This window comes from Pholis gunnellus (genome assembly GCF_910591455.1).
Source record: "Pholis gunnellus genome assembly, chromosome: 10".
NCBI lineage: Eukaryota > Metazoa > Chordata > Actinopteri > Perciformes > Pholidae > Pholis > Pholis gunnellus.
Window position 1 is genome coordinate 24,544,241 of NC_136537.1, and position 18,898 is coordinate 24,563,138.

The 18,898-nt window shown below is 40.9% G+C and overlaps 1 protein-coding gene across 7 annotated transcripts in view; it reads right to left on the reverse strand.

Annotated features, from left to right (window-relative positions):
• LOC306702024 (uncharacterized protein) overlaps positions 1-18,898 on the reverse strand; it is a 272,978-nt gene that overhangs the window by 240,560 nt on the left and 13,520 nt on the right. For all 7 annotated transcript variants that reach the window (XM_079167510.1, XM_079167508.1, XM_079167513.1 and 4 more), the window contains exons 10-14: positions 16,142-16,315; positions 13,764-13,937; positions 10,030-10,203; positions 6,095-6,268; positions 3,196-3,369 (exon numbers count right to left, since the gene is read on the reverse strand). In XM_079167510.1, the coding sequence (XP_079023636.1) occupies positions 3,196-3,369; positions 6,095-6,268; positions 10,030-10,203; positions 13,764-13,937; positions 16,142-16,315 (870 nt within the window). The remainder of the gene's footprint in view (positions 1-3,195; positions 3,370-6,094; positions 6,269-10,029; positions 10,204-13,763; positions 13,938-16,141; positions 16,316-18,898) is intronic.

An 18,898-nucleotide genomic window follows, 5' to 3' on the forward strand; every position in this document is an offset into this window, starting at 1 on the left:
TGGTGGGCGGGGCTACAGCGACATGACAGAGTCAAGTCTCCTGCTGCTCAGAATAAAACCTCTTTTTGTGAGTCAGAGTTCTTTAACCCTGTGACTCTGTGAACACAGCTGATGTCACCTGTCACTGATCAAACCTAACACTAAATAATGGAGATTATAATTTAATATTTCTGAGTGAGCAGGATTGTGGTGCAGAAGCACAGTCTAGTTTGTGTGATGATGGGATTTATAGTCTGATTTATGTTATGATATGACCATTTTTTACTTGTAGCGCCTCCTGGTGGCTGATTTTAGTTTGTTTCAGTCACTCTTGTGGACAATTTCTGCAAGTTTTGTGGAGATTGGCCAAAGAGTTGTTGACTTAAGTCTGGTTATGTGCTGAGCCACGCCCCTTTTGATGTTCTGTGGTCAATATCTTGAAAACTAAATAAGTTATCCACAAGATTTTGGTAAGCGTTGACAATATTTTAGCAATAATGATCATCAGAACATTTGGTAGCAAACAGAGGTAAGGTTTAGGAGGAGATAGCAAACATCTGTATATGGTCCAAAAGGCTGTTTTGTAGAACAGATTGAGCTGAACATGGGTGTCAAATTTCCAGTCGATGGGACTTCTGGTGTGAGGGGCGTGGCTTTTCAAAAATCACATTTTTGGATGTTGATTACAGCGCCTCCATGTGGCCGATTGGGGTCATATTTCTTGAGAAGCACATGAACATCATTTCCAGTTATTGTTCCAAGTTTCATTGTTCTACCTCATTCCAGCTCATAATCTGTTGTTATATGAGGCCCAATGTCTTTATATGTGAGAGGGTGTCAGACTTTAGTAAAAGTCTTCTGGTGTTTGGTACACTAAATAAAATCCAGGTGGAGGTGGTGGAGCAGTCTCCAGATGCTCTCTGGATCATCAGGACTCAGCTGACAGAGATCAGTACAATCTGATGAGAGAAGAAGAAGACAAGAGAAGAGATGAATCAGTGTTTACAGAGACTCCCTTCATCAGCCGTCAGTCAGTGACGCAGCACATCCAGTAGAAAGAGCAGCTTCCTCTCAGCTCTCATGTTAACCTACACTGAGCTCCAAGCTCACACACCTGCAGACACTTTGGGCCTCCAGTCTGTTGACTCTGCAGGTTTAACTGAAATAAAGGGCTGAGAGTCCTGAACGCATCATGACTGCAGAACCAGAGAGGTGTTCACTGCTCACTGTAAAGATGGATTTAACCCTGTTATGCTGCTTTCACAACAAACGCCAAGCAGACTATTCAAGCGACGTGATAACATATAAAGTAAATGCAAAGACGCTAATAGACGTAAATTTGAGCCAATGAGGCGAAAGACGCGATGCAAATTTAAATATTTCCAATGGAGAAAGAAACACACGTGAGGCTGTGTCGTTAAAGCCTTTCAGCATTGAGATTCTCCTCCTTCATCACTGACGTCCTGACGTTGTTGAATCACAAATGGAGGATAAACATATTGTATCCGTCTGTGTTCACCCAGAGCTCTACGATACCTCATACAGAGACCAGACTATGTGTATACATGTATGAGTATGAACTACAGACTGTCTATGGTACAAACAATAACCATGCTGACCTATGTACGCCTAGATGATGGAGCAGCTACAATGTTAGCATAGCCTAGCATTGATTGATCCAGGCTCCATTCAGAAAACAACCATTTTAACAGTTGTTTGCTTGTCGTCTTGTGGACAGACCTGACAAAGCATGAATCCAGACTTTTTACAATTCAACTTCATGATATAGTTATTTCAGCATCATTTGAATGTTTGTTGAACTTAAATCACAGCTGAATCTGTTTATTTTGGGTTCATACAGCTGTAGTAAACCAGCCGACGAGTTTCTGGATAGATACAGTGAATACAGCCTCCAGATGATGTTATGAACCAGACATGACGGAGTTTGGTTTCACATATCTGGGACTTCCTCAACTTGTACAAAGCAGCACTAGTGGTTATTTCAGCCATGATTGATGATTGGCTACATGTAACGCTGGTTCTATGAAGTGAGAGCCAGTGATGTGCAGACTTCAGTCAGACTGATCTCAGAGCTGTGACAAAGATGAACTGATCAACAGTTTGATAGTTTGATGAATGAGGACCACTGTCTCTAAACATCTGATGATGCCGTCAGCTGTTAACAAGCTTCACTTCCTGTAGACGTGAACAACAACACATCGACTCAAACACAATCACAACAAGCTTCTGACTCATCTGATTGGCTGACTGCTCTCTCTCTCTCGTCCAATCCTGAAGCCTGTGGATCTGTGTTTGGTACAATACTGCTGAAACCAGCACGGACTGACTCCAACCCTCTACTGACCTCAGAGTCTCCAGTCTACAATGTGGACTCTCCACAAGATCAGACACCAGCTTCACTCCTGAATCCTTCAGGTGGTTTCCACTCAGATCCAGTTCTCTCAGATGGGAGGGGTTTGACTTCAGAGCAGAGACCAGAGAAGAACAGCCTTCATCTGTGATCTTACAGAGTGACAGACTGCAAACACACAAAACAACACACAGTTTCTTATATCGATACACAATGAATCATTATTTTCATCATCAACATGAGAGGCTTTCATTTTGGTTTCATCTTCTTTTGTAAACAGACATTTTGTGAAAATCCTGTCACTGTAAAGACATTTAAAATCATTGATCAGTATTGATCCAGATTCTTCAAAGCGGATCAGAAAATAAAATATTATTATTATTATTAATAAAATATATTGAAAAATACCAAATGCTCTGAAAAAAAGTCAGCATTAGAAATGTTTTTTTTTAAATTACTTAAGGAGTTATTTTCCTAAAACAAGGTTTGGTTCAATTAAACTTTCTTTTTTTAATGATGAACATTGAGTCTGAGTCTCAAGTATAGTGTATCAAGTATATTCATCAAGTATAGTACAGTCTAGTATATTCAATTCACTTGTTGTGTCTGTTTGTAGTCTTTATGTGTCTCTTTGTAGTCTTTTTGTGTCTCTTCGAGTGACATTTCGTAGGTAAAGGTCAGGGGGGCCCCTGACACTTTGGGCCCCCGGGCCTGTGCCCGGTAGGCCTGTTCAGTAATCCATCCAACAGCAGCATGAAGCCAGACAAGTTGTGATTATTGTTGTGATCAAGAGAGTTATTGATGAAACATGAAGGTGCTGCACTAGCAGCAGACAGTGAACCCACCTCAGAGTCTTCAGTCTACAATGTGGACTCTCCAGAAAACCACTCAGCAGCTTCACTCCTGAATCCTTCAGGTTGTTGAAGCTCAGATGCATTTCCCTCAGATGGGACGGGTTTGACTTCAGAGCTGAGACCAGAGAAGAACAGCCTTCCTCTGTGATTCTACACCATGACAGACTGCAAACACACAAAACAACACACAGAGTTTCTTATATCAATTCATCGAACATGAGAGGCTTTCATTTTGGTTTCATCTTCTTTTGTAAACAGACATTTCATGAAATTCCAGTCGCGTGTTGCGTCTCCACACTGTAAACCCAAATTTGTGAGTGGTCATTACTTATACTTTCATGCTTTGTAAAACAACTGTGTCATTACTAAATCGAATTAGTTGTTTGCACTAATCAGCTGAAATATTGAGATGTATACGATCACGTTTAGCAGAGATAACTTAGTTGGTTACGTTTCTGTAAGGGGGGGGGACGTTTGAATTTCACTCGATTAAGCATTCGTGCCATGTGCAGCTCAGTGATGAGTCCAAAGGAGTCCGCTCGTCCTGCAGCCGACCGCGTAACCTGACCTGACTTTGACGGAGCTGCGGGATTTCGGAAACAACTTTACACCAAGTGGAATGGTGAGTGTGTAACTCTCACCATATTGTCTGTAACGTTAGATATCATTCTCGGAGCATTTATTTCAATAAGTAAGCTAAACGCTAACGTTAGCCGAGTGTTAGCATGCTGACGATTTTCTGTGGGGTCCAGTTTATAACTTTAACACGTGTGTTTGCATGTGCTGTGTTTTAAGCTAGCTGAGATAACGTTACGTTAGCTTTTCAAAATGGTGTTTGGTTAGGTTGCACAGGAGTCATTTATTGCATTTATAGCAGTAACTTAGCTAGCTGCTCAAGGCACAAGGTCATTAGTTGGTTATTAGCAGAGGCTGGGTAACGTTTTGCAGTGGAGTTAATGTTACTGGAACTGGGTTGTTGAACTGAAAGTTGAGCTAACAGTTTTCTTCTTCTTGTTTTTACAGGTTCTTGTGAAGATGCAGTGGAAGTGTACATATTGTGAGTTCATAACGGGGATAAGGTACATAATGTTTAGGTCTTATATGCAGAGACACCTCAACGGTGGGGTCTGCTAGCTGCTAAACGAGCCTCACGTGGTTTTAATCCCCTTTTGTCACCAGAGACTCTCAGGAAATGTTTAACTACTCAGGTACTTATTTTGAATTATGTTAGAAGTTTATGTTGAATGAGGAGTAGGAATGTTCCACCACTTGTGTTTTACAGTGTATGCTCAGGACTGCATATTTGTGTTCAGTTGTTTCGATATGTTTAACCCAGTTCCTCTGTCCTGATCCAGTCAAGTTGAAATGTCTGTATGTGAAGAGTCATTCACAAGGCACAGTTACTGTGTAATGCTGCATTTCTTCTCTCGACAAGTTGGAATTTCTTTCAGTTTTAACAGTTACAATGCAATGTTATGAAAAAATAAAACACATCGGAACATTAAAATGTATTGTTGAATTTCTTTCCTTCTGTACAATTTTATTTAAACAATGCATTAAATCTCAAAATCAAATAGTATAATTAATTGTATTAAAACATAAGACATTACTTAAATAAACTAATGATCTTAAGGAGCAATACATAATGTTATATTAGTCATTTGTTTATATATGCTTATGTATGTTGAACTTAAGATAGTTATTTCATTAAACTTAGACTAAAGAAAAGAAATAATTCAAGTGAACTAATGATTTTTAGTAAAGATTACAAATGTGGACTTAAATGTGTCTACTGCATTCATTTAAGGTTCTATGTTAACACAACTTGACCAGTTTAGTTCCTCCATTTGTAAAAACTTAAATGGTTTGAGGCAACGGGTTTCCACGCAATTTTCTAGTAAAGCCAACTAGTTCGGGATAACAGTGCACCAGTGTGTGCGCGCATGTGTGTGTGTGTGTGTGTGTGTGTGTGTGTGTGTGCGCATCGGTGCGGAACTCCGCCATGCGCGATACAGAGATCAGAGGAGAATTGTAAATGCGTGACCATGTAGAGACAGAAATGACATACCGTCTGTAAATAAGATAAATAACATAAGGCTGTTTAGTTTGTTTAATAAAAGAACAAGGTGTAGACCTGTTCTATAGGAAAGGAACCTTAAATAACTTCTGTTGTGATCTGGCGCTATATAGAAAATAAAAATAAACAAAATGAACTCGACCTCCAAGAGGGGGGCGGAGGGTGCCGTTGGGGGGGGCGGGGCGCCCCCCTAATATATTGGTAGGGGAAACACTGATGTCTATTCACATTCATCCTGTGATAATGGCCGGTATCATTGTCACATGTTATTCACGTCACTGAGACAGGGAGTCTAGTATAGCGGCCTTGGAGCCCGGGTGAAGGTAGAGGGGGGATGACGTAGATAAACAAGTAGGGCAAGATTTCTAACGCAGGGGAAGAACGGGAGCCGGTCGCTGTGACGGGCGGCCAGAAGTTAAATCAGAAGAAGACGAGTTGGGAAAGAGAAGGTGGTTAATCAAAGAACCCTCTGTTATGACTTGTCTGAGGTACACAGTGTAACTTGTCTAGGTGAGAGTTCAGACCAGCTCACCACGAGTCAGATAGAGAACAGTTACTGAGCCAACCGTTAGCTAAAGTCAAAGAACAGGATCATAAACGAGGAAAAAACACAACAGTAGTCTTGTTGTGTCTCTTTGAGTGACATTTCGTAGGTAAAGGTCAGGGGGCCCCTGACACTTTGGGCCCCTGGGCCTGTGCCCGGTAGGCCTGTTCAGTAATCCATCCAACAGCAGCATGAAGCCAGACAAGTTGTACATTTCATGATTGTAGAGGATGACATGCAGACAACGAGGCAGCTGACAGTGAACCCACTTCAGAGTCTCCAGTCGACAAAGTGGACTCTCCAGAAAACCACTCAGCAGCTTCACTCCTGAATCCTTCAGGTTGTTTCCTCTCAGATTCAGTTTTCTCAGATGGGAGGGGTTTGACTTCAGAGCTGAGCCCAGAGAAGAACAGCCTTCCTCTGTGATGTCACGGCGTGACAGACTGCAAACATAAAACAACACACAGAGTTTCTTACATCGATACACAATGAATAATTATTTTCATCATCAACATGAGTGGCTTTCATTTTGGTTTCATCTTCTTTTGTAAACAGACATTTTTGTGAAAATCCTGTCACAGTAAAGACATTTAAAATCATTATTACAGTGAAATAAGTGTAGCGCCCTGCTAATTTGTTTGCATGTGTTCCTTGACATTTCTGTAAAACAGTACATTTGCATTTGTGTTCATAGGCAGAGAAATATAGTTTGGAAAAGTCCTCAAGTGTCCTATAGTCCGAGTTGCCCTTGAACATCTCGTGTCCTTACCGTATTGGTTGGTCAGGTGTCAATGTGTTTCCAGCCAATCAGGAGAGTCAGATGAGACTTGTCGGTAACCTACCGGGTTCTTAGAGGGGCGGGACTAATGACCAGAGCGCGCGAAGCGGAGAAAGAGAGAAAAAGAGGGAAAGCGGGTGAAGATAGAGAGAGATGTAGCACTAATAATACCAGAAAGTGAGCCGTGTTGGAAGCCGGGTGGGTCGGTAAAACGTTTAAGTACCGCTGAGGTCATCGCTGCATCTGGACTTAGCTGCTAACAAGCTAGCGGCTTCGCTAGCTGGGAGAAGAGAGCCAGCGTGCGTGCGGGAAAACCCCTTTGTTTTGCACCGAGTGTGTGAGTGAGTCTGTGAGATAAACATATAATGACACGGACCTTTGTAGTAGCAACATAAGGAACTCTTTGGAGTTTGTGAATCTCTGGCTAGTGTGTGTTGAGTGCTGCCACAAGCTGCTGCATTAGATGTGCTCAGGACTGTGCTGCAACCGAGGAACAGAGACGCAGGACAGATGTTCCTCTCATCACAGCGCCTCCTGCTGGACACAGGGTTTACCAAGTCTGTTATCTAGCGCTCTCTGAGGAACCGAGGAACAGCGAGTACTGAACACAACTGTTCCTTGAGATTCAAATGAGCTCCAACAAGCGCGCCAACGTTATGGTCCCATCACACTGACTGTCAAATCCCGGGTACTATTATTGTGTTTTATTTCTCTGTGGGTCACAATTTTGGTGTTATAATAAATGTTGACTGTTTAAATATTCATGTGTTAAAGTAATGTATGTCAACCTAGAAAGTAAGGGCTAAACAGGGCTACATGTGATGATGGGAGTTTGAACTCACAGGACAGTATAGCTGTATCATCAGCTAACCAGGCCTCTCTGCAGCTTAAGTCAGGAGAATTCATGACTTGTTTCAACTATAATATGAACTTTCAGGACAAACTGATCATAAAGCAAATGTTCAAATGAACCTGGAGCACAACAGGTTCATACCTTCAAACTTTCTGCAAAAATTCCGTTTTGAATCAAAAATATATCATCCACGTGAATCGTGTAGATCCGTAGAGTTCTTCACAATAAAACATCTTTGATGTGACGTGTGGAGTCTTGGCCAATCAGCGTTAAGATGTCTACAGCGTCTTTCCCTCCGTTAAAGATTAAGTTACGTTATGTTCCGTTACAGTTCAGACTTGCTGGGTTAAGTTAATGTCCACTGCATGCGGAACTCTGTGGACTGCTAACGTTCGTCATCATCGCGATTTAGGAGGAAAAAACATAACGTGATGAAACATGCCCCCCCCCGTGTTCCGGTTCAGTTCAACCCAGTTAAACGTTAAACCCGAACACCGGCGGATCCGGTTGCAGTTTTTTTTTTTTTAATGAGGCGATTTCGTGGTCATAATAACTTTTAAGATAACTTAAAGTGAGGCCCAGATACTGATGAGATGATGAGGTCAAAGAGCTTCAGGGAGAGGAGGCTGTTTGTGTAGCGCAGCTTGACGCAGGGCTGAGATGTGAAGGAGCTGGGCCTGGATAAAGGTGGAGCTGGGCCTGGATAAAGGTGGAGCTGGGCCTGGATAAAGGTTGAGCTGGGCCTGGATAAAGGTGGAGCTGGGCCTGGATAAAGGTGGAGGTCTAAACAGACGTGAGTACAGCTTCCCGCTGTCACAGTGTTTTAAATACATTGATAAGGCAGGGTACGCTGAATGTAGCCTCTGCTACAAGGAGATAAAGTACAGCAACAAGAGCTCACGTGCCCTCTCATCACACTGTTCACTGTAATGACCACAGCCAGAGTAGATTATCATTTTAATTTAAATAATATAACTGGATTGAATGCATATTAATCGCAAATAAAAGATTGGCCACAATCCTAACATCTTTACCGTAACAGTAGAAGTTTATATCAAGCCATACAGTAAAGGTGTGTTCACACCAAACGGGATGAACGCGGCATGAATCGTGTCATTCGCGCCGCCGGTATCGCCGGGGACTATTTGTGTTCATTCGCATGAATCGTGCTGGACGCGCCGGAGAGGGGGCGTGGCTTATCGGCCTGAAAGCCGTTCAACTGTCCGCCATCAACCGTGGAAAAATCACCTCTATTTCTGCTCAGTACGTGTTGTGGAAGTCCCAGATATCACGGGGAAACTAAACTCCGTCATGTCTGGTTCATAACATAGTCCGGAGGAGCTCCGTGGATTTCATCGAGCTCACTGTGTCTAGCGAGCCACACGTCGGCTGTTTACTACAGCTGTATGAACACACAATAAACAGATTTCGCTGTGATTTAACGGCAATAAACCGACAAAAAGGGACTCCGAAATAACTACGTAATGATGCCGATTTGTACTTGTTTTATCAATGAAGCTCGGATCGATCGGTGCTAGGCTATGCTAACATTATAGCAGCTCCATTAACACTCACAATATCGTCATATAGACGTAAATACGGCAGCGTCTATTCATTATTTGTACCATATGGTTTACACACACACACACACACACACACACACATAGTTTGGTCCGGTCTCTACTGATATGAGGGATCGTAGAGCTCTGGGTGAACATAGGCGGCTACAGCATTTATTTCCTGATTCAACAACAGCAGGACTTCACTGATGACATGGGGAGCAACTCAACGCTGATTGGCTATCGCGCTGGAGCGTCACACGATTTTTTCGCAGAAGTTCAAATATTTCAACTTCTGCGTTTGGGGCGATTCGGCGTTTTGACACATCAATCGCGCCGCGCCATCGCAAATTCGCGTTCATCGCGTCTGTACATAGACTTTGTATGTAATTTCGCCGCGTTCATCACGTTTGGTGTGAACACACCTTAACAGTAGAAGTTAATATTAAGTCATACAGTAACAGGGTTCAATGAAAACTAATCACTTTATTTTGTATAGGCGATGGTTCTCACTACTCTTGCTATCTTTGTTTTTATTTGACTAAATCTTTTGAAGATGAGACCTCGTTCTCAATGGATTTTGTCTAAATAAAGGTTAATAATGATATTGATTGAAAAAAACTAGCCAGCAGTTCAACGAGAGCTGAAATACTGATTAATCACTGAATAATAAATTATTATTTAGCTTAAAGTAAATATGTGTCTTATCACTTAATTTTATTCTCAGAGTACAGAATGCGACCTGTTAGAGCTCATATTTAAAATAAAATTCAAATCCCCTCTTATGAGTTTGCAGATATGCAGGTTGATGAAAGATGTGAAATGGATGATGCTTTATATAACTTTGAGACATCTGTTACAAAATGTATTGATGAGTATTGATCCAGATTCTTCAGAGCAGATCAGAAAAAAAAGAAAAAAATGTATCACTTTATGGATCTATACGTAGATAAATCAAAGAGAGTTATTGATGAAACATGAAGGTGCTGCACTAGCAGCAGACAGTGAACCCACCTCAGAGTCTCCAGTCTACAATGTGGACTCTCCAGAAAACCACTCAGCAGCTTCACTCCTGAACCCTCCAGGTAGTTGAAGCTCAGATCTAGTTTTCTCAGATGACAGGGGTTTGACTTCAGAGCTGAGCCCAGAGAAGAACAGCCTTCCTCTCTGATCTCACATTGTAACAGACTGCAAACACACAAAACAACACACCGAGTTTCTTATATCGATACACAATGAATCATTATTTTCATCATCAACATGAGTGGCTTTCATTTTGGTTTCATCTTCTTTTGTAAACAGACATTTTCTGAAAATCATCTCACTGTAAAGACATTTAAAATCATTGATCAGTATTGATCCAGATTCTTCAGAGCGGATCATAAAATAAAATATTATTATTATTAATAAAATGTATTGAAAAATACCAAATGCTCTGAAAAAGTCAGCATCAGAAATGTTTAAAAAAAATTACTTTAGCAGTTATTTTCCTAAAAATAAAAAAAAAGGTTTTGTTCTTTAAGTGTGATTCAATTACACTTTCTTTTTAATGATGAACATTGAGTCTATCAAGTATTATACATAGTCATTTATCAAGTATAGCAGTGATTTTCAACTGCTGTGCACACCAGTGTGCCGTGAGAGATCGCCAGGTGTGCTGTGGGAAAATGTCCTCTTGAACCCTAGGCCTATTTTTAGCCCATGTGCTCGAAAATGTCCTACCCTTACGCAAAGGGGCTTATCTCGCTAACTACAAGGTCTATTTGAATAATTTAAATGGAAAAATAATACAAATAAATGTGAGCTTTGTTAATATGTGTACATATCATTGTATATGTTACTGGTAAGTGCTGAAACGATTGTTACACACAGCTCAAATTGAAAATGTTCAGGTTCGTTTTTTTTTTTGTGCCTAAAAAGCACTTTTATTGATTTTAAATGATGCACAGGCAGGCCTAAATTCTCCCAAATCTCATGTCTCAATGTCAGCAGTACTTTTAAAAAAAAAATTGGCTTTGCTAGAGTGAAGTATGCCTGAGAAATCAATGCCGGTGTACAGGTCAGCTTTGGTCAGCCAACGTCAATTCTGATTTTAGAAGCAGCCGATATCGCTCTTATTGTACTTTTAAATGCTATATATCTATATATTTCACTTCTTTTATCACTAATAGTGTTCAATCTATCTAATACAGAAGTGTGGCATCATTTTGAGAGTCTGTGCTATATGAAAACTTGTAAAATATGGCTAATTTTCGTTAGAATATCAGTTTTACGTGATGTATTTGAACCTAACACAGCCTGTGATTGGCCGATTTGCGCAATTCCCACAGTTCTGAATCCGGGAGACTCTGGGCATTGTAGTCATTCATTCTTTGAGTTGTTTGACCGAATTTTAAGCCAATAAAATAATCGAAAACTGTGATCCGCCCCCATGGGTCAAACCCATTGGCCAAAACTGAAATTATTATTCATTCGTCATGGAAGCTCGTCAGAGACTCAGTGGTTCTCACAGAACCAGCAGAGAGACGATGTGTAATGGCGGAAAAGATATTTTTTTTTTTTTTTCGATTTTCATCCAGGAAACATCTAAAAGGTACGGAGCGTTTCAATGTTTATGATGATGGGCTGAGTTGATATCTGTGGCAGATCGATAGTAACGTTCTAACGGTTTAAATTAGAATAATTCGGAGGCGATAGTTCGATAGAGTGTGTTCTGCTCGTGCTGCTGGGTATGAAGTGTGTGTGTGAAAGTGCCGTAGATCGCGGCTGGGAATGATAACGGTGAACGTTGCTCGCCTTCTCCTGGCGAGAAATAGGTGAAATTGTGGTAGTACTTGTAGTACCTTGAAGTACTTTGTGTATATATATGTTTTTGAGTGATTTAAAATAGGTTACATGGTCGATTTGAACAGAATCTCTTCGTCATGTACGTTTTTGAAATATTTTAAAATATAATTTCATTCGTTCTCAAAAGTGATTTTTGTTTTACTACCTTCTGTCATACCATATAAGGAGCAAGAGAGTCAAAAAAATATTATTTAGTTGTTGCAAATACTTTGCCATCGTTGAGCGTCTGAGCTGCAATATAGTGGCTGGCTAAGTAATAATACTCTTCCATGCCAGTGGGTGGCAGTAGGTAGCGCAATAAGGACCTTGTTAATTTAAAACAGTAGAATTAAATGAGTGCGGGAGAGGTTGTGGTGACAAGACGAACAGCGATGGAGAAATATTTGAAAAGGAAAAATACAGACTCTGAACTGGGCCCTGGACAACATAACCCAGATGAAAAGCCTCGTAAGGATCAGCACATTGAGAGACTTGTCATTAAATTGTCAGCATATATCCGGCCCTCGGTACAACGGCCCGCCAGAACATATTGTTTATCATAACTGGCCCGCCACACCACAGAGCTCCGGGACAAAACGTGGTGATGTGAGCTGGCTTTTTGTGCAACATAACGAAGCATCTCACTGCGCTTCAGGGACGGGGTCGTGTGATCACAGACATGTGTGATGCAATAAAAGTCTCCACCGCTGTGTTCCCGTTTGCGCAATTTGCTGATAAGTGGGCGCACTTGGCACGGAGTTCACTCGGCAGCTCAGAAATTTGAATTTGAACTGCTCAGCAATCCGTTTGCAGTTGAAGTGGAAAGAGCACCTGTGCACATCCAAATGGAGCTGATAGACCTCCAGTGTAATGACACTCAAGGCAAAGTTTGACTCTGTGGAGGCTGCACAGGTTCCAAGCTTCATCCCCGAAACGATATATATATATATATATATCTATATATATATATATATATATATATATATATATATATATATATATATATATATATTTTTGTGTATATATATATATATATATATATATATGCATATATATACATATATATATGTGTGTTTATATGTGTATATATGTGTTTATATGTGTATACATGTGTGTATATATATATATGTGTATGTATGTATGTAAATATATGTATGTATTTGTGAATGAAATGACATGAAGTTATTGATAAATACATTTAATTACAAGAACTTTAACTGATTGAAAATGAGATATTTAACATAGCAACTGATTTAATTAAATGATTAATTTAGAAAAACAATATTATGAAAAAGATCTATGAATTAATTATTGAATATATGATAAAAAAACTGATTAAATACACTAAACTAAAACCTTTCCAGTATACTGAAAAGGTGTTTAGTTTAATGTATTTATGTATATATATTTATAATCCTGTTGAGCAGGGATTTTAGGTGATGGGAACAGCTGTTGACGCAAACAGGAAGTGCTCTGTAGCGTAGGTCGTCTCATTTCGTAGACCGCACGGTTTAGCCTACGCGGTTCTCAAAGGACGGGGCCCACGTAGATCGCGAAGGCTGGGTCCTCCGAAAGATGCAGCCCCTGAATTGAGACACAGCTTATATGTGTCTCTTTGTAGACTTTTTGTGTCTCTTTGAGTGACATCTCGTAGGTAAAGGTCAGGGGGGCCCCTGACACTTTGGGCCCCTGGGCCTGTGCCCGGTAGGCCTGTTCAGTAATCCATCCAACAGCAGCATGAAGCCAGACAAGTTGTACATTTCATGATTGTAGAGGATGACATGCAGACAACGAGGCATCTGATGTGAAGTGGAACATATTACCAGAAAACGTATCACTTTATGGATCTATATGTAGATAAATCAAAGAGAGTTATTGATGAAACATGAAGGTGCTGCACTAGCAGCAGACAGTGAACCCACCTCAGAGCCTCCAGTCTACAATGTGGACTCTCCAGAAAACCACTCAGCAGCTTCACTCCTGAATCCTTCAGGTTGTTGAAGCTCAGATCCAGTTCTCTCAGATGGGAGGGGTTTGACTTCAGAGCTGAGCCCAGAGAAGAACAGCCTCCCTCTGTGATCTTACAGTCTGACAGACTGCAAACACACAAAACAACACACAGAGTTTCTTATATCGATACACAATGAATCATTATTTTCATCATCAACATGAGAGGCTTTCATTTTGGTTTCATCTTCTTCTGTAAACAGACATTTTGTGAAAATCATGTCACTGTCAAGATATTTAAAATCATTGATCAGTATGGATCCAGATTCTTCAGAGTGGATCAGAAAATACAATAATATTATTATTAATAAAATGTATTGAAAAATACCAAATGATCTGAAAAAGTCAGCATCAGAAATGTTTAAAAAAAATTACTTTAGCAGTTATTTTCCTAAAAATTAAAAAAAGGTTTTGTTCTTTAAGTGTGATTCAATTACACTTTCTTTTTAATGATGAACATTGAGTCTATCAAGTAGTATACATAATATATTTATCAAGTATAGCAGTGATTTTCAACTGGTGTGCCGCGGCACAGCAGTGTGCCGTGAGAGATCGCCAGGTGTGCTGTGGGAAAATGTCCAATTACACTTAATGAGTCAAAAAAATATTATTTAGTTGTTGCAAATACATCGCCATCGTTGAGCGTCTGAGCTGCAATATTGTGGCTGGCTAAATAATACTCTTCCATGTCAGTGGGTGGCAGTAGGTAGCGCAATAAGGACCTTGTTAATTTAAAACAGTAGAATTAAATGAGTGCGGGAGAGGTTATGGTGACAAGACGAACAGCGATGGAGAAATATTTGAAAAGGAAAAATACAGACTCTGAACTGGGCCCTGGACAACATAACCCAGATGAAAAGCCTCGTAAGGATCAGCACATTGAGAGACTTGTCATTAAATTGTCAGCATATATCCGGCCCTCGGTACAACGGCCCGCCAGAACATATCATTGTTTATCATAACTGGCCCGCCACACCACAGAGCTCCGGGACGAAACGTGGTGATGTGAGCTGGCTTTTTGTGCAACATAACGAAGCATCTCACTGCGCTAAACCTCCAGCTTCAGGGACGGGGTCGTGTGATCACAGACATGTGTGATGCAATAAAAGTCTCCACCGCTGTGTTCCCGTTTGCGCAATTTGCTGATAATTGGGCGCACTTGGCACGGAGTTCACTCGGCAGCTCAGAAATTTGAATTTGAACTGCTCAGCAATCCGTTTGCAGTTGAAGTGGAAAGAGCACCTGTGCACATCCAAATGGAGCTGATAGACCTCCAGTGTAATGACACTCAAGGCAAAGTTTGACTCTGTGGAGGCTGCACAGGTTCCAAGCTTCATCCCTGAAACGATGCCTTAACTCCGCCTACTGTACATGCTGCTCAAATGCTCTGCATGTTTGGGAGCACATACCCGTGTGAGCAGCTTTTCTCTGTGATGAAGATGAACAAAAACCCACACAGGAGTCATCTCACTGATGCACACCTTCACTCCACATTGAGGGTTTCCACAGAACCCAACCCCAGATATTAATGAACTGGCAGCCAAGAAAATATGCCAAACATCTGGCTCTACGTATGCATAAAATAATGTAGCCTACCTAAACATGTATTATTTTTGCACTTTGTCCAATATCCCTTCAATCCTGTTTATTAAATGGTGACTGGCCCTCAACGTTGTCCCAATTTTTAGTTTTGGCCCTCTCTGAGATTGAGTTTGACACCATGGCATATATGCTGTATTACGCTAAAAGGTGTCATTTTGTAACATTTTTGGTTATTGGTGTGCCGCGGGATCTTTTTAATGTAAAAAGTGTGCCACGGCTCAGAAAAGGTTGAAAAACACTGAAGTATAGTATATATATTCAAGTAACTTTGTGTCTCTTCGTAGTCGTTTTGTGTCTCTTTGTAGTTGTGGTAGTGGGCGTGGTCTGTGCACGGCTGCAGGGGAGAGACCACACCCACTACCACAGTAGTCTCTATGTGTCTCTTTGAGGTCTTTTTGTGTCTCTTTGAGTGACATCTCGTAGGTAAAGGTCAGGGGGGCCCCTGACACTTTGGGCCCCTGGGACTGTGCCCGGTAGGCCTGTTCAGTAATCCATCCAACAGCAGCATGAAGCCAGACAAGTTGTACATTTTATGATTGTAGAGGATGACATGCAGACAACGAGGCAGCTGATGTGAAGTGGAACATATTACCAGAAAATGTATCACTTTATGGATCTATACGTAGATAAATCAAATAGAGTTATTGATGAAACATGAAGGTGCTGCACTAGCAGCAGACAGTGAACCCACCTCAGAGTCTCCAGTCTACAATGTGGACTGTCCAGAAAACCACTCAGCAGCTTCACTCCTGAATCCTTCAGGTTGTTTCCTCTCAGATCCAGTTTTCTCAGATGGGAGGGGTTTGATTTCAGAGCTGAGACCAGAGAAGAACAGCCTTCCTCTGTGATCTTACAGTCTGACAGTCTGCAAACACACAAAACAACACACAGAGTTTCTTATATAGATACACAATGAATCATTTTCATCATAAACATGAGAGGCTTTCATTTTGGTTTCATCTTTTTTTTGTAAACAGACATTTTGTGAAAATGCTGTCACTATAAAGACATTTAAAATCATTACAGTGAAATAAGTTATTCCAGTGTAGTAGATCGCTCTAACAAACTAAAAGCACGACTTAAACCGTCCTGGTTCCCTGAAAGCAGGTGGGCCAAAGGGTGTTCATGTTGGTTGGACAAGACATCCAACACTTTGATCCCGAGCAGGATAGTGGCCAGTTCACCATTCAGTTTACACCATTATTTCCAAACTCATATTAGCAGAGACACTAGTAGACATTGTTATCACACACCAGTGGCGGGCCGTCAAGCCCTGCAAAGCCTTCTCTGCTGGCTTAAACAGAATCACAAAATGTATAGCTATTTTATAATTTAATAATTCTTCTTAAATACACTACGTGTATTATAAATTCTAAAACTATTTTAACATTATCTTATTTTCTCATTGCACAGCTACTGTGCTCCTCAGTTGCTCTGCTTCCAGTGCAGCTTGTTTTAAGTAGAGCTTTGATCCAATCAGATTTCACCTCTGTGTCTCTAGGTAAGAAGAGAGGCCCCAGGCCTGCAGACTCACCAGTGCCTCCATGTGCAGGTTAAGTGAATGGGAACGATATTGTTAATTGTCATAGTGTTCAACCAATCAGATCTTTAGTTTGACATTCTTTGATGGGCCAGAGCAGCCTGCTGGCCTACAACTACGTCAGCATTAAGTGCAGCTCAGTTTGCAGGTGCAGCTCTGCAGTGAGGTGCAGGGTGTGCTGTGATTGGTCAGTGGGCGAGCACGTGACTATTGTGAAACGAAACTTAACTTGCCAGCAGAGCTTAGTTGGAGGAGTAAGAGTTCAAATTGAAAGATATGGAAGAAATTATAAAATGTTTAGGTATTTGCTTCGTGTAGTTTATTAATTTTGTTACCTAGCTTTGTTTTTTCAACACTCAACGGCTGAATAAGGAGGAGAAACGGTTTTGAAACGTTTGAATGAACGGTATTTCTTGCTGACAGCGTCGGAGAAGCGTTGCACATTTTATGGTTTGGAGCTATGCTACGCTAACCTGAGGACACCATAGCATTTGAAAACTTTTGGAGAGACTCGAGTGGATCTACAACTCAACGAACACTTTCGCAGGGAAACATCTCCACAACCACGGCCCGACGTGCGGTCAGCGCCGGCCGGCGGGCGCCCCGGCGGAGGTGGGATCCCGGCCCCGCTGCGAACCTGCCGCAGCAGACCAGCGAAATACAACTGGGGAGGCTAGACTGTCATCACTGGCTCCATGAATCGAGAAGGACTTCTTACTGGAACTGAAACGATGTACTGGGATTAAACTCTTTAAGTTTCGGTAAGTGGCAAACTGCTGTGGTTTTTTAAATAGTAACGTTACTACTGTTCATTTGTCTATCGTGTCGTTTTTATGAATAGTGTAGCCGAGGGTTTATGTTGCGCATATACTTGAGGATAATAATAATACAATAACCACGGGCTCCGTATTCGGCGCCAAGATGGCAGCCACTTTAATCCTTCTCACACACTTCTTCACAACCTCTTTTCTCTCTTCCTCCTTCACAATAAAAGCACAAACACAAATACAGGAACCCTGCTTCTTAACTTACTCAACATAATAGCTTACAATAGTATTTGAATGGCTCGTGCTCTTGTGTGGTGGAATGCGTGGATCCGCTGCAGGTTTGCTGGATTGATGTGTCATAATGAGGTTATTAGGAGGTAATTCAACTGTAGTAGGACAGCACAGAGGGCCCAGATATAAAATGCACGGCCCGCCACTGTCCCACAGTAACATGTTGGTAACACCACCATGAACTTGTATGCAGTAGATCACTTCAGACTTCAGAGCTGAGAGCAGAGAAGAACAGCTGACCTCTGACAAACTGCAGTAACTCAATCTGCATCAAGAAAAAATGATGAAGAGAAACAATCTGTTCATCATCAATCAGATGTGTTCAGCTTTTAAATGTGTAACTCAACTTCACAAGGGTTTCCTGCAGCGTGGTAGCAGACGTGTAAAAGCAGCTTAAGTCAGGAGAATTCATGACTTGTTTCAAATATAATATGAACTTTCAGGACAAACTGATCACAAAGCAAATGTTCAAATGAACCTAGAGCACAACAGGTTGATGAAGATGTGAAATGGATGATGCTTTATAGAACTTTGAGACATTGTTACAAAATGTATTGATGAGTATTGATCCAGATTCTAAAGACCAGATTAGAAAAAAAAAATTCAAAACGTTTTGAAAAAAGTTAGCATCAGAAATGGGGTTTTTTTTTTAAATATTACTTCAATAGTTATTTTCCTAAAACTTAAAAAAAACGTTTTTTACGTGTGATTAAATTAAATTTCCTTTTTTTATGATGAACATTGAGTCACTCAAGTATAATATATTCAAGTAACTTTGTGTCTCTTTGTAGTCTTTATGTGTCTCTTTGTAGTCTTTTTGTGTCTCTTTGAGTGACATCTCGTAGGTAAA